Source organism: Amphibalanus amphitrite, unplaced genomic scaffold (genome assembly GCF_019059575.1).
Source record: "Amphibalanus amphitrite isolate SeventyFive unplaced genomic scaffold, NRLGWU_Aamphi_draft 000055F_arrow, whole genome shotgun sequence".
Taxonomy (NCBI): Eukaryota; Metazoa; Arthropoda; class Thecostraca; order Balanomorpha; family Balanidae; genus Amphibalanus; species Amphibalanus amphitrite.
In genome coordinates, this window is record NW_024881551.1 from 737,367 (window position 1) to 753,403 (window position 16,037).

Here is a 16,037-nt window from a genome sequence, read left to right on the forward strand (position 1 = left end):
CGCTATCTCGCGAATTCGACAAGTAACAACCGTCTCAAAAACTGTCATCTTTCACTCGTACTGATGTTTTAGGGGACGGCTGAGAAAAGCCTAAGTTCCCGATGGAAGCTCCCAATCGGTATCAGTGAGAACCCCTGGTGGGTCGGATCGCTTTCAGTGTCTTGATTCACAGCGATGTTTGCGCTCCACTCCCCGGGAAGCCGCACATTAACACCGCGTGGCCTTCCTGCGTCGCTGGTCCGTTCCCAGGACCTCCCTCGAGCCCACTACTCATTGTAACTTCCCTCACGTACCGGGCTGACAGCGGCCAGGACCTCCCCCGGAGAGGACTACCCTACGGGCCACAGACACCGCCTGTTCGGGCCCTAGTCGGCCAGCGGAGCTGCTGGTCAAACACGACGGTGGACAGGCAAACAAGTCGTGACGACCCGACACCCCCACTCGGCCACCGTGTTACGCCTGCCGCGGATCCACAGGCACTTCGTCCTCTGAGGCGCAGACATTCGATTCTCTGAGGTACATACTTCATCCTCAGGGATTCAGACATTCCGCTCTCTGGGGCTTAGACACTTCGTCCTCTGATGCTTAGCCACTTGATTCTCTTAGACACTTCGTCTTCAGGGACTCGGACATTTCGTCCTCTGGGGATCAGGCACCTCGTCACTGATGCTCCGACACTTCGTGCTCTTGTACTCAAACGCTATTTGCCCTTTGACGCTCACTCAGCTTAGAGAATGGAGCGAGGCGTCAGGGTAAGTGACTGTGACTCGGCTCCCCACCCACCAACACTCTGTTCCGCCACTCATCACTGAGTGCCCTGCACCCGTGACACCACAGTCCCGACACGCTACATGCACCCTAACATTTCCGCCCTCCCCGTCACCTCCCTGCCAGCATACCATTCCACAACTCCCCGACTAGGTGAGTCGTGCCACGCCCTATCCAAACGCCAGTGCAGCTTTACGGCAAACCAGAGGCATGTTCACATCAGCCACCGCCCCAGCGTTGACAAAGTCCTATCCTGCGGGCTGGGGACAATACAGGGTGGGACATGGGATAACATAGCCGCGTGTCAGGGGTGCAAGGTTGGACGAATCCCATCGCCAGCGAGGGTCATGAGAACAAATGACACGAGTTACTACCGTGTCAGCGTGGTGTCAGGGGCGTGTCAGCGTGGTGTCAGGGGTGTGTCAGCGTGGTGTCAGGGGTGTGTCAGCGTGGCATTGTGCCCCTGGACGCTTGACCTCAGCTGGAGCCTGATGTAGAATCGTGTCCCTGCACCAACACACCCCACTGTGTGACCCCACCATACATATGTGCAATATTTGGAGTCAGTTATTAATGTTTCAGGAGGCTTGATGCATGCACCATTTAACCCTAGAAGCCTTTGGAACACAGGCAAATCCCAGCACATAACCATGGTAGCGTGCAGGAGTAGCAAACTGGTGTTTGAGGCGCGTGACGATGGACATCACACATCCTGTCCAATAGTAACATTGTCGAGCTTCTTGTGCCACACAGTCGCCATCATCACCAACACTACATCGTCACCACTGCCATCACCACCACCACCAGCACCACCACCACCAGCACCATCACACTAACATTCCGCCACCGTCTGCCGAGCGGCTGCCGGCAGCGGACGTACGGGTGTTATCCATCTGTGTCCCTGAAGTCCGCGGGACGTCCTTCCAAACCCGTCCTCCCTACTGGCTACGAAACGCGGAAGAGCTTTGGATGTGTCGGCTACCTGTTTGAATGATGGCCGAATTACGCCTGATTGGTGAGAACGAAACGCTTCAGCTGATGGTCGGATTAAACTTAACTGGTGGAAGGCGAAGTGCTAATAAGTTGAGGCCAACACTTCGGTGATCTGTCATCGGTCTGCATGGCTTGGAAATTCCATAGGCGACTTTGCATCGGGCTAATAAACTAAAATGGAAATAGTAGAACTTCACATTACGCTATTTACCTACCAGATTGAGTCTGAGACAAATGAAAACATAGGCTGAGGTGGCATTCGGACCTGTGACGTTCCAAGTCGCCAGCAGTACAGCTGGCCTCACCGGCGCATAGCGACCGAACTCTCTGACACTAATAGTAAGCACATGTATGCACATGTAATTGCATGCAACTACATGTGCATACGTGATCTCCACTTCAGACGGGCATTCAAACCACATGTCCCCCAACGGCAGGTATGTGCGCGCCTCTGCCAAAAGCGATGCGTTCATTCAGCGATGTGAAGTCGGCTGCTCAGCATAATCGGCTTCCTCCGACGGTAGACGACTTAAAATGCAGCTTTATTTCGGCGTGGGCCGAAGCTGTTCGGTGGCCGGTGGGTAGGCTTAGTGTTAGAAGAAAAGGACTCGAGTTACGAAAAATCCAAAAGGAAGTGCGACAAATCCATATCAGCCGGCAGAAGTCTCCGTTGACAAGGCATGGGCGTAGGAAGGACCACGCTCACATTTTAAGAAGATTTTCTATGGAACCCGTGAGGGCGTGTTATGTTTATTTTTTCCTCTCACAACAGAATGCCGCATTTCATAGACTAGCCAGGCCCACTCTGACGCTGTCCGGAGCTAAGCTGCGTAAGCCTCTTTCTGAGGACCTTCACGAGTTCTTTGCGTGGGTTACCTGAATACTGCCCGAAATCCCGAAAACGAGGCCTTTGTTACGAGAGCAGCTTCAGTGGCTCCCGAAGGTCTCAGGAAAACGAAGACCACTGCGTCACCCAGCAACAGAGCAGATTTATTTCTAGAAAAAAAGAGTACCGGTCTCGATATTACCAAACGGCTACAAACGTTCACATAAAACTGGACCGAACAGTATGTAACTGCGTGTCTGGACATCGCCATCCCGTCTCGCCATTACACCTGGCTCTGTTCACTTTCCTTTCATCACGCGTTCCCGTCCATTGTGTGTCTCACCCCGGTTCTCTGGTGCCGAGGAGCTGCCGCCCGCCGAACCGGTCCGGGGTGGGTGATTTTCTGCTCCACGGGGCGGTCGGCCGGGCTCGCTCCGGCTTTCACGCGCCGCACAGGGCGTGTCTGGGGCCGGTCCGTTCGAGCGGGGCACTTCGTCAGAGGTCAGCAGACATACCGGGCGATTTGGGGGTCGCCATGGCTCGCTGGAAGTCCAGGACGAGAGACGACGTTACGCCATTGGAAAAAGCCTGGAAGGTAAGAAAATCAATCTTCCAATCGCTACTGTGCAACTGGAACTATCGTTAGCAAACTATTTGTGGTTAAAATCATACGTGCGTACTGCGTGACGCATGTTCTCCCCTTCACCACAACAATCAATAAGTGAAGTCATCCATATAACCGCTGTAACCACGGCGCGTGCCGGCACCAGAGGGCCGCCGGGAGGGCGCTCTTTGTCGGGACGTCGGCCGCCCCGCGTACCGGTCACGACACGGCCGTAACGGCCTGTGTACTCGGATCCACCACAAACAAGCTCCACAACAAAGGCCACAAGCTCTGAAGGGTGTGTGAACAGATGAATTACCGGAAGAGCCCTGACTGGTGGCCCTTGTTCAGTTTTCTCGGACGATCGCCGGTGGATTTGTTCCGAAATGTCCTCGGACGCAAAGCTAGCCCAATTAGCTGGAAACGCAGACAATGACATTGGTAGCATACACAGACGGTGTATTTCACAATAAATGCCGTCTAACGTCGATTCGCCGGGGCTCCCGCAATGTAGAAGGCACGCGTCGCACGCCGCCGACGCGACGACCAAATGTCGGCGATACATGCCTTCTTCAGTTCACTAGCGGTGCCGTGTCTCAACCACACCACTCGACGAGTCGCGCAATCAAACAAGGTCGCGACACGACGTCGGCGAAGGGGCAGGGGCCGGGTCGACCCGGCGCGACGGGGTACGCGAGGCGGGAATTGCCAGCGGTCGCTTGGGCATACCTGCGCTGGCCGTCGCGCCAGTCCGGGTCGCGCCGAGGCACGCGCCACACACACCAGAGCACCCTGTTCCGCGTGCGACCGCGCTGAGGCGCAACGGAGTGAACCAACCGTATAACCCGAGCTGTCTGGAATAGTAATTAGGGAAGCCTGGGGTGCGACGGAGCGGCGCACTGGCCGTCCGCGCGGGCATGTGATGGCTGAGTTCGCCCAGTGACGGTGCCAGACTGGGCGTGGCGGGTCCGGCGAACTCGCGGTGAACGCTCACGGTGGGAGCAGAAGCAGAACGAAACGGTGCCGGCAGTCGGGGGCGGAACGGAATGGCGCTGGGCAGAGAGGGGTGATAGACGCGATCCTCGGCTGAAACTACAGTGCGCAATACAGTTCTAAGGAGCTGGGCCACTAAAAAATAGCAAAAAAAGAGCCGCGTATAGTAAAAGGAAAGGAAAGGGAGGAAAACGAAAAAGGAATAAACTCCCACTTAAGTCACTATGCAGAATTATGGATGCTGCATTGACTCTGGTGCGTGATTCAGTTGCCACCTGCCATCGTGCGCTTGGAATCGAGTTCTCAATATCGGGTTTCGTTGACGCACCCCGCATAGCGCGAGTGAGACGGCACGGGAGACGGCACGCCCGGGGCGACTCCTCCCACTCACTGAGAGCGCGGGCCGACCAACATCCACCATACCATTACCTCGTCCGTTCTGACAGGGACCTCGGCCCGGACCCGCCCCCGGCTCAGTCGAGAGCCAACAATACCCGGACACCGAGCTGGAGATGCCGGAGAGGAAACGGTGCGTCGGCGCCCTTCCCTCCATTACTCGGCATGGGAGGCGGGTGGACCGGGTGTCCACGTCGGACAATGGAGAGACGAGGGCCACCCGGCGCCGAACCGGTCCCGGCGTGACGATAAACTCTCCGGAGAGAGAGGGAGAGGGAGACGCGCTTCGACCCTGAAATAACCAAGGACGCCGGCCAGATATCCCATCTAACGACCGGTCATCGGTGAGAAAAAGTCCCCAGGAATTTAATACCGGAACGCGACTGCCATTCGAAGAGCCGGCGGACTGCGCGAGCCCGCTCGGTAAGCAGATGTCACCCCGCTCCGCGCGAGAAGACCGTCCATGAAAAAATACCGCAGACAGTTACTCGGTTACCTCAGGTCTGCTGCAGGACATTTCACTGTGCGATTAGTCGTGTAAAATCAGAAGCACGCATCGCTGAACTGGTGTTCAAGAGGCGAGACGCGTTTTTGAGAGCATCAGCTTTTTAATCTCCGGGGATGTGCGGATAGTTCAGCACGCCACATGCGTCGTGTTCAATGTATTATATTGTGTTCCGCGTAGCTGACGGAGCTACGGTCTATGTCATACACGACCTTGTACTACGTCAGACATCTAGAGGATATGCATCGGCTGCATTGGTTCTTTGGCCCGACATTTCATGATAAGCTACTTATCTAGTAATTACAAGCTCTTTGGTCGGGTTTGTCATGCGCGGCCCTCGTGCTCAGTCTTGGATAAGGATGTCTGGAATTGTGCATGATGCGTTGAAAGTAAAAGGGAACACTGCGCAGCATTAATTAGGCATATTTCAAGGCCTTGACACCAAGCACTCATAAGAGATGAAAAAATAGCTTGCGTAGATACGTGTAACTGCCTGATGAGAAGAAGTGCAATTCAGCATTGGCGTATGATTTAGCATTGGAGTTTGTTTATGTGACACTCGACGCCGAAAAGTATATAAATGTGCATTGTGCAATTGTCCATAAAATGATAAAAGTCATGATCTTATGCTTAGGCTTATATATCTTATAATCGTAAGTCGCTTAGGACTTGAAGACCCTGGTATCGTATCAGGTACGTACTTTAACGGCGATAGCCTGCTATCAATCAATATCAACAATGCGACGGAGGCATGAGTGACAGTCATGCTACCATGTGAACATACTACGAACATTCATCGAAAATATAGGAATTATTTTTGGCACTTCATTCATGGAAATTTTGGCAATAACCTAAAGCGGCATCGGCCGCCGCCGGCCTTCGATGTTAACCGTTTGGTATGCCATGTCGGCCTTTGATATGGGACACGATAGGGAGGCTCCCCGTAATGGGACAAGGAGAACGGCTTTCCCGATATTCCGTTAGGCAAAAGTGGTCCTCTTGTCGGGTTGGTCCCTCTATACAGCAGATGTTCGCTGAGGGCTGTGCCTTGGGCCTTATTAATTCGCACCAGTTCTCCCGGCCCGGCCGGGATATCTCCGACACATCTCTTACAAGGGAAGTTCTGATACCATCTCGGTCCTCAATGTCAATCCCTCATCAGCTCGTTCTGAACATTCCTGGTAGATTTCACAGCTCTGTCTCCGTTGTAAATCCGTCCGGATCCGCCATGTGAACAGACGGCGGCTGCTATTGGAGGCAACGGGCGGTTCCCGGCCTCGCCTCTAGTGGCAGACAGGGCCGGACACAACACTGAACTTGACCGAAATACGGACTACCGGACCACCGCCGGCACCGCCCGTCAGCGCTGACCACTGACCACTGGCCGCTGACCGCTGACCACTGGCTGCTGACCACCGGCACCGGCAGCGGTCGCACAATCGGTCGCAAGGCGAGCGAATTTTTCTCAGCTCATTGCTATTGATGTTTTGCATCCTGATCAGTATTCAGTGAAATCGCAATGGCACGCCACCTAATTGTCCCTATCTTTTTCACTCTTAAAAGGCTCATTTTATAGTCAGCACATTGTCACATTGTGCAAATCGCACGTCGTCAGGGACCTCCCAGCGTATACCATTTGCAGTGATAGCCTGAGATCAGTATCAGCCAATGCAACGTACCTTTGAACGTAACCAATAAATCCATCCATCCATATCCTGCGGAACATTCCACCTTCAGTCGCTAGCGTTTCACCAGTGGCGGATCTACGTTGGGGCAAAATGGGCAATTGCCCCCCCTAAACGGAAAACCTCTGGGCAAACATATCTTTTTGCCCCCCCCCCTAAAAAAACTACAACTTGAATACTAAAAATATGGTGTTTGAAAAGAAAATGTGAAATAAATGGAGGACTAGAAGGTTGTCATATTCGTGATATTAAGTTGTGAGCTGATAAAAAGTCCTCCGCCCCATGAATGTCAGTCCATCATCCACCAGCAGTGCTACTACTGCTACTGCTACCAAAAAAAAAAAAAAAAAAAAAATAACGCGATTTATTGAAACCTTGAACCAAGTAAACAAACCGTCAACAGCAGACCGCCAGACGCCAGTGGGGTCAGGGGTCACCACACTGGTGAGCGGTTGGACAGTGGTGGGTTTGCATGGGTATATAAGAAGTGTTTGCATAATTACGGAGCGAGCGAAGCGAGCGTAGTCTTTCCTGGTCACGCTTTTGCGAGGCTTATATCTCAGCAACCACTTGACCGATTTACACGCGGTAATTTTTGTAGGGTAGCTTCATTCCTTCTACCAAGTATTGGACTATTCCTGATGCATGTGGGTGACCCCTTATGCACGTGCCACGTGCAAAACGAAGAGGTGTCCGTTTTGTAATTGTTGCAATATCTCGGTAACTACTTGGCCGATTGCGCTGAAAGTTGGCATGTAGTTAGGCACCCACTAGGCACTGCATATCCATGTGCCAGAGTTGGGGCGCTGCTGCACGTGCGCACGTGCAGGGGTCGTTTCCAGATCTCGAGAACGGCTCGACCAATTACCCTCAAATTTGGTACACAGTTAGGGACCGGTTAGTAGGGTGCCGTGCACAAGTCAGCTGGGACCCATTTTGCACGTGCGCACGTGCAGGGTGCCGCTTCCAGATCTCGAGAACGGGTGGGCCGATGGTGCCCAAATTTGGCACATCGCTAGAGACCGGTTAGTAGGGTGCCATGCAGAAGTCAGCTGGAGGTACCCCCTCGCAATTTCGCACGTGCAAGGCCCACCCTCTCGCTCGCTCCGTTAGTCGCCCCAAAAGGAGTTGCACTGGTATTTTATTGCTAGATAGCATGGGTGTAGGAGCTGAAAAAACAAGTGTAGTGATGGGTAAACAATGTGGCAGTCAGACGCTGTGAAATGTGAAGTAAAGCTGCGCTGGTGGTAGCTGTAACATGGCAGGCGAGATAGAACTGGTTGAGTGAACGATATGGTTGAGCTACTGCCGCTGTGTCACTCAGTGCTCGGGGTTACATGAGCAGAGTTAATACGCTTTACAAACGGACTACAATGGTGAGCGAATAGGAAAATCCGTTCCTGATACGCATTTACTTGCTCATGTAACCCCGGTAAGTGATGGCCAGAAAGAACGGTGTACTGCGTGCCTTTGAGAACAAGTGCGAGATAGGTTTCTGAGAGGAATAACGTAAAGAAGATTACCAATCGCGACTTTTTCATGAGCCATACCGTTATCTAACGGGGACAAACCCAGAAAGGCTCAGTCAGAGCTTTTGGTTTGCGAGGTGTTGGAGAAGCTCAGTATGTTGTGGGAACTTAACGCTGTTCAGTGTGATTCCGTTGGCTGTTGCGCTGTGGTCCTATATAGTCTGTAGAAGCATCGTCTATCTCCTCTCGAAAGTAACACTTATTGTATAATTTTGCTAGCTCGCGAAGTTTAGTCCCAAAGTTAAGGAATGTTCATTGTAATTGCATCAATAAATGCAGGACCCGAAAACAAATGCGCTGTTCTTCGTCTATTTCTTGTTGGGATTCTTAACCCGCGCGGGGCTGGGGGGTAAATTTTACCCCCCCTCGCGAATTTTTGCGATATCTCAAAAACGGCGGCGCGCAGCGCCGCCAAACTTTCAGTACCTTTTCTTACATCAATTTGATCCTGAAAATTTGAGCGAAATCCGTCGGAAATTTTTTGAGAAATTGACGTTTTAGTGACGTCATGTTCGCCATTTTCGCCTCAAAAACGGCAAAAGTTCAAACGCCGCTAACATCTTCATTTGTAAAGGAATCAAGACGTAACAAAATAGGTTATACGTAATTTTACTTTGTCTATCAAATGGTTATCTCGGTTTTTTGTCAATTTTGGATTTTGGCCTAATTTTTTTCAAAAAACTGACTGTTTTGGGAAAATCATTATAAAATCCAAAATTTTGAGTCTATCTAAAAAACCGGAATATATGTCTGAGAAGTGGTCTATGTGCACCTACATACCAAATTTTAGAAGAATCGGTTCAAAAATGTGGGAGTTATTCAAAATTTTATGACGTCACGCTCACGGCACACAATTTTTTTGAAAAATGACTTTTTTGGAAGTTCTAGACCTCGTACGGAAACAAAAATAGCACCATTCGATTCGCCGTGAAAAACTGCATCAGATAGACACCTTTTGAGGCCTTAACAACCAACTTCAAAATTTGACCTCACTTGACCTGACCTTGACCTGACCTCGACCTGAAATTCATCCAGAGGTGGTCCATATCACTTAATGAGTGTGCCTATTGAATTCTATGAGTAAAATGACCCATAAAACATGTGTCGCACATGCCCTTTTCTATATTTTGTTTTTTCGTGACCTGACCTGACCTGACCTTGACCTTGACCTCTGAATATTATATGCAACGAATATTGTCTTGGTAGCCTAAGAACACGTTTTGGGCGATCAGTCTCAGTCCATGACTCCATTCTTCGGCAACTACGGAGCAAGGCCGATACTGTAGAAACTTGCAATTTGTACCCTTGACCTGACCTTGACCTTGACCTCAAACTTTAAATTAAGTACATGTTTTTAGTAGTTCGTGATGAGAGCTTTCGATTGGCGTTTGAATTTTCCAAATCGGACCATTAGTTCGGGAGATAACAGGGGGGGGTAAAATTTACCCCCCAGCCCCGCGCGTTCGGCTGGAGACCCCAGCCCCGCGCGGGTTAATCGACTGATCTCATTTTCTATTACCGGAAACAACTGTTAATACGTTTAACTACATGGCAACCCTGACTGCGTATAGTATCGCAGGTACGCTGATGTGGCCTTTGGTCGTGGGCATTTACACATGAACCTGCTGCTCCGACCCTTATCGGTCTCCGGATACAGAAGCCCTTGAGAACCGGCGCGGGCGGACCTTTCGGACGAGGTCTTGCCGAGGTGATGCGGGAGGTAGAGGACGGACCGTCCATAGCGCCGGTGAGCTATTCTCTAACTATCTCCCGGAGTCAGGGTGGCTGCAAATTTTTTTTTGCGCTGCCCTGGCTTGGCCGGACTGACAAAAATGTAAAAAATAAAAAAATCCCGAAATCCGAGGAGAAAAATAGGGGTAGCTCGTTTTTTTTTTTTGTTCCTAAGACTGGACGTTTGAAATTCTCGCCGACTTGCCTGGCGGCGCAATGTTTGCCCCCCCCTAAACTCAAATCCTAGATCCGCCACTGAGAAACGCGTTTCCCACCCCCGTTCGCCGCGCCACCGCGCCGTTGAGTCACAGACCGCCATCCGGCACCCGGGGCACCTCCCGGTCGCCGGGTGGCCGATCCCGCTGGATTAGGTCAGCACCGGCGCTCGCATAGGTTCCAGATCTGATACGGCGACGGCATTTCACTTTCACATAACCCCGACCGGCGACGGCGGGTGGCGGGGGCGGCGGCGGCGAGTGATGAGGCCTGGCGGCTGCCGTCGCCCCGCCGCCCGGGCCGCGGTCCGCAATCAACGGGCTTCCGGCCGCCCCAGGCGAGTCTGCGCGAACCGTTTTCGGCATCATTTGGCAGGTTTCCCGAGCGGAAGGACGGTTATGTGCTCCGGGGTGCCATTATCGCTAGCAGGGAAGCATTATTTGGCTAATGTGTATATTATATGATAGAACGCCGGCATATCGGCACCCAAAGGCCATGGCTGGGGTTGGCATATTATTCTGAGCTGGGAGCATCACAACTCTTTTATCAAGCATGCAATCTTTTATGATGTGATGAGGCAAAAGTAGAAGCTCAATGGCGCAAGATGACGTGGAACTTGTAGATCCAGTTGAGTAAAAGTCTTGCCACCCGATCCCGCCGAGAATGACCTTCCCCATGGCAGGAGAGCCGACCACTGACGTCACCCGAGCCACCCGTCTCGTCTGTCAGCCGCCGTCAACATGTTGTGTGAGGCTGCACGCGACTGAGGGCCCGGGGTCAAACATTGTGACACCTCCGGGCCTGACCCCGCGCCGGGGCGCAGGGGTAGGTGACAAACACCCGCTGAGCCGCCACCTCTGCCAGGTCGCCTGCGGCCCGCAGGTCGAGCCGAGCCGCTCCCACCCGCCGGCAGGTGCAGTAATGAGCTGTTCACATCCTGCAGTTGCCGCCAGGGGTCGCAGAAAACACAGCCTCGGGACCACCCGTCATAAGTCACCTCCGAAGCCCGTCTCTGAGCTGAGGTATAACCAAATCTGACGCACCAATATAGTTTCCACAATCCACAGTCCACAGATTTTCCAGCACTGATTCGTGCGTGAGGTCAGTTGTGACTAGAAATGAGACGGCATTACTTGTTCTATCACATCGACAGTTCCCAGCAAGAACATCCTAAGCGTCAAATTTTCGAAATTGAGATCTTTATACCATTCGACTCAGCTCGCTTAGGATGTTCTCGCTAGGAACTGTCGACATATAGTGTGAACTAAACTTTACCCGTCGCGACTGTCCGATTCTTTCAGCCCATTAGCTATTACAGCTGCCAGGAGTGGCGCCGCTGGCCGGCCGCCAGCCTCCTCCTACCCGCGCATTGTCTCAGAGTTCGCGCTACAATGACCCGTGGAAGACGAAAGTTACCCAAGCCGACTGCAGCCTCGCGGGCCAAAGGTGGTGGCGTAGCGACCGACTCAGTTGATTGAGAGAGGACTCATTTGAGAGAGCCCATGTGAGGTTAAGGCCAAACAGAGACAGGCAGAAACCCGCAACCCCATTAAGTGCGATAATCTAAGCATTTGCTGCGTTGTTGAAGTAAAATGTAGCTTCCTGTCTTTGCTTTAATAAATCGTTTTACTGAAGCTGCGGATAAAAACTTTCCTAGACGCTGTTCAAATTGTCTCAAGCTTTTATCTGTTCCCTCCTTAGATGGACATTGTGTGGTGCGAAACAAGGCAGTTTGCTTTGTTTGGTCTTACAGTCAATCCAAGGGTAGGACGCATACGTTGTGGAACAACAGAGACATTTTCAGCCGAACGGGGCACAGATCCATTCTGCAAAGTGCAAAGTACAACGGAAACCACAGGAAGAGGACAACTAAAGCGAGTGATAATTGCTAGCAAGTGTTGTTTTTGCGACTAGCATCTTTGCAAGGCTGCAACATTTGTCAGTAATTTACGCCGTGTGTGAAGACTGCAGAAAAGCGGTTACAGACTAAATGTCAACAGTCAACACCAGCACGGCGCTGGATACGGTTGTTGGTTTAGAACAACGGAGCTGCCGATGGCGAAACACCTGTCTGGGATGTTCTGCCAAATTTGCAGGAAACGGGAGTTGGTGTTCCATTTCGTACCTACTATTCAATTATTATGCTTACATAACCAAAGGTTTGTTGTCAATAGTTAAAACACTATTCGTTAGCATTGTGTTTTCTTTTGAAAAACAAATCTGAGTTCCCTGACAATTTGGCAAAAACTGCCTGAGATAGGCGAGAATTGCTGTAGAAAATTGGTGCACACCTCAGCACCTGAGAAGCAGCGACGTAAAATTTGGAATGCCAAGCAAGAGCAAATAATTCTCGATCCGTCCAAACATTTCATAGTGTAATTTTTTCACAACGAAAGTTTCATGCTGTAAGTATAAATTGCATAAACGTTACTGGATACTGAGACAAAGCTCATGTAAAACCCGTCGCTGTAAAAACCAGCCGTCGGGGTCGAGGTCAGGAGGTTGAGGTTCCTGACACCGGGACTTCCACGCCCGATGACGGCACCTGGCGCGTGCACGCTCTGTGGGAGAGACGGCCCATGTAGAGGGGCTCACGGAGAGCAGACTGCTCGCGAGGAGGGCGGCTCACGAGGTTGGCTCACGAAATCAGCTCATTGGGAGAGTGGCTCATGCGAGGACGGTTTAAAAGAACAGCGTCTCAAAGCAATCTATGACCCTCCAGTCCAAGCAGCTTGGATTGATTTCCATGGTCCCTCTGCTCGGTCTAGGGCTTTCTCAGGTCACCTGCTCTCGAGTGTGACAGTGGCCGGTGTTGAGAGCGCCCAGACCAGAACCTCCAAGGGCGGCTCCGCGGCTCAGGTTTCCCGCTGTGGCCACAAACTGCAGCAGAGCGGACCCTGAGCTCCGACCTGAGGCCCTGAGCTTCGACAGCGACCGCTACACCGGTAAGAGATGGGTCTGCAGGGGATAAAAGTGAAAACCGCACGCTGCCTTGGTGTCAGCGTGAGACAAAAGTGACGGTAAAGCACTGGTGGGCCCAGCCGAGGCTAAAAGGGAGAGAGGGGGGGGGATAACAAATCGAAAGGTCGGCTGTTCATTTCTTTGCGCGCTGTGTCACAGGCGTATGTAATGTTCGAAATCGGCCAAGTAGTTTTCGATAGTGGATGGACCTACGAAGTGCAAACAAAGCAATAGTTACGGCGGTTCCGTGTGCAGAAAATTACCATATTGGCTGCGTTCAAATAGAGCGTGACTTTCGGCAGTGTCTGTCGTGACTTCTGCTGGCGTTCCGCCGTATAAATTCGAAGGCGAGTCCTGACGTGCGTCATGTGGAATCACAGTCATTTGCAACTCTCGAACATGCTAAAACAGTAGAGTCGTGGGATCACATGGAAGCCATCAGCGATGCTCAATGCTCATGGTCAAATAAAAATACATTCAAGTGAGTGGTGATAAAGTGCGCCCGTTCCAAAGTCAGGCTCATGCTTCTCATCTGTCGCTGTGGCGGTAAGAATGCCCACCGAAAGATGCGGAGTGTAGCCGATGGGGTCATCGACTCCAAACTCACCTCTAAAGAATCCCATGGCTGAAGTGCTATTTATGCATTAGCTCCAAGATGTGTCCAAATCTCCCGCTGGCCTCGTCTTGCTTGTCGCCCGGCCAGCTTCCTTCTGTCGGCTGATCAGAGACAGGCCAACATCACTGTTCACTGCGGTCAGGTCACTGGGGCGATCACCGGGCTCTTCAGTGCGCCGGAGCAGTGACCGGCATGCTGCGTCGGGGGTCGATGGCGAGCAACTGCACCTTCTGCTGGGCCGGCCGGCCGGCCGCGGGTCACCCCGCGCCAGTGACATCTAGCGGCCGTGCGCGGAACTAGGCCCGGCGGGTCGTCCAAGATCCGCCCCGACGGATCCCGCTGCGTTCTCGAGCGCGTTACAAGACGTGTAGAGAACGGAATCGGCGTCGGCGCCTTGAAGACGGGAGTGTGCGTGGGAATTCTACCACACCGGATTACATGGGCTTACCGCTCGTCACATTCCACAGACTGAAGACGTCGAGAACACGAGAGATGATTCACTCAACATTCCACATCAGCCTGCTGTCAGTTTTGCATTTACTGTATCTTTACGGTGTGATCGATCATCGAAGAGAGCTAATGGCGTTGCCACGTCTTACCCCCGAGAGACGAACGCTGATCTTGTGAATCTCCAGCTAGCACAGGCAGCGAAAGAAAAAGGGAACGGGACAGAGTCGAGCCTGAAACATGATGGCAAATGTCATCCTTTAGCTCGGCTTGAAAATGAGCGGAAATAAAAGCTCTCTTAACCGGCACCCCACTGGGGTCTGCGTATAACGCGCCCTTCTGGAGAGGGGGGGGGGGGGCTCTTCATAGCCCCCCTCCTAACTCCGAAACTGCTGGGCCGATCGTCAAAATTCAAACGGTGTCTGACAGCCCCGGAAAAACTGTCGATCGAAACTTAATTTTATTGATCTCGGGGTCACCGATGACGTCACAGGTCAGGTCAAAGTAAAAATTATCGATGTTTGGCTTGTTCACATTTTGGGCTCTGGCCGCCAGCTTACAAGACAGATCAGGCTCATTGTTGGTTTACATACTCGTGAATAGATGTTTTTGATACCCTGAGGGTACCAAACTTGTACTTTGAAATTCAGGTCAGGGTCAGCCGGTCAGGTCATCACAGGTCACGGAAATCTTATATCATGCATCGGTCACGTGACACATGTTTTATGATCCATTTAGGCCATATATTTCGAATTCGATGTCGTTTATGTCATTCGAGGTCATCTTGAGTTGAATTTAGCGTAGGTCAGGCCACTTTCAGGTCAAAAAAGGTCAAATTTAAAAGTTAATATTTTTTTCGACAAAATGGTGTCTATCGGATGCAGTTTGAGCTCAAGAACACGATGGTGCTATTTGTATTGGTGTGCGATGTCAAATACGTAGGTACTGAAAAATTATTTGAAAAAATTTGTTATTGTGAATTTTTTGCTATAATGCGTATAACGTAGTCATTTTTGAAGATATCTGGCTAAAACCTGCTATCTAGCAAGTTTACTTACCCTAGAGTAAGTAATAAGCACGTGTTCTACTTCTATCACATATATTCCGTTTTTTCGAAAAGTAAAAAAAATTGAAAAAAGATAAAAATATAGATTTTGAATTATCTTATATATAATTTTCAAAAATTCAAAAAAAAAATGAAGATCGGAGATGCCAGTTGGATATAGCGCAGTCTATTCTGAGTCCTGTTGGCTATCATGCAAAGAAATTGGATCTAGCTTAAAAACTTGACTCTTGGGAGCGACTGCCGTGGTTCAATGTTTTGCATCGAAATTGGCTGAACATGACGTCATTCCGGCAGACCTATGGTAGATACGAAGTTCATATTTTGACACAAGGCGTGAAATGAACGCAAGCCGAAGGTACTCAAAGTTTGGCGTCGATGCGTCAAACGGTTTATTGAACACTTAAGAACCCATCCATACAACATGGCTATTCTTGAGTTCGTGTCATAGGAGGTGAAAAAGTAAATACAAGGGGATGGTGACGCAATCAAGCACACATAAAAAATACATAGCCCACAAGCACGCATACTTTCTAAAATTGGCCCAGACGCCGTTTCACATTCCTTTTAAAAGCGCCCGGTGGTTGCTCCCTGACAGCGAGAGGCAGGGCATTGAAAGCCGACACAGCACGGTACAAAAATCTCCTTCGGCCGGACTCGGATCTTATCCGTGGAAGAGCGAGGTCTGCGTCCTGCCGTGTGTT

At 51.2% G+C, this 16,037-nt stretch overlaps 1 protein-coding gene across 2 annotated transcripts in view; it reads right to left on the minus strand.

The window, feature by feature from the left end:
- The window catches only part of LOC122378144, a 45,508-nt gene extending 31,468 nt beyond the window's left edge, over positions 1-14,040 (minus strand). For both annotated transcript variants that reach the window (XM_043358867.1, XM_043358868.1), the window contains exon 1: positions 13,815-14,040. In XM_043358867.1, coding sequence (XP_043214802.1) covers positions 13,815-13,830 — 16 coding nt within the window. In that variant the 5' untranslated portion in view covers positions 13,831-14,040. The remainder of the gene's footprint in view (positions 1-13,814) is intronic.
- Positions 14,041-16,037: the final 1,997 nt, after the last annotated feature.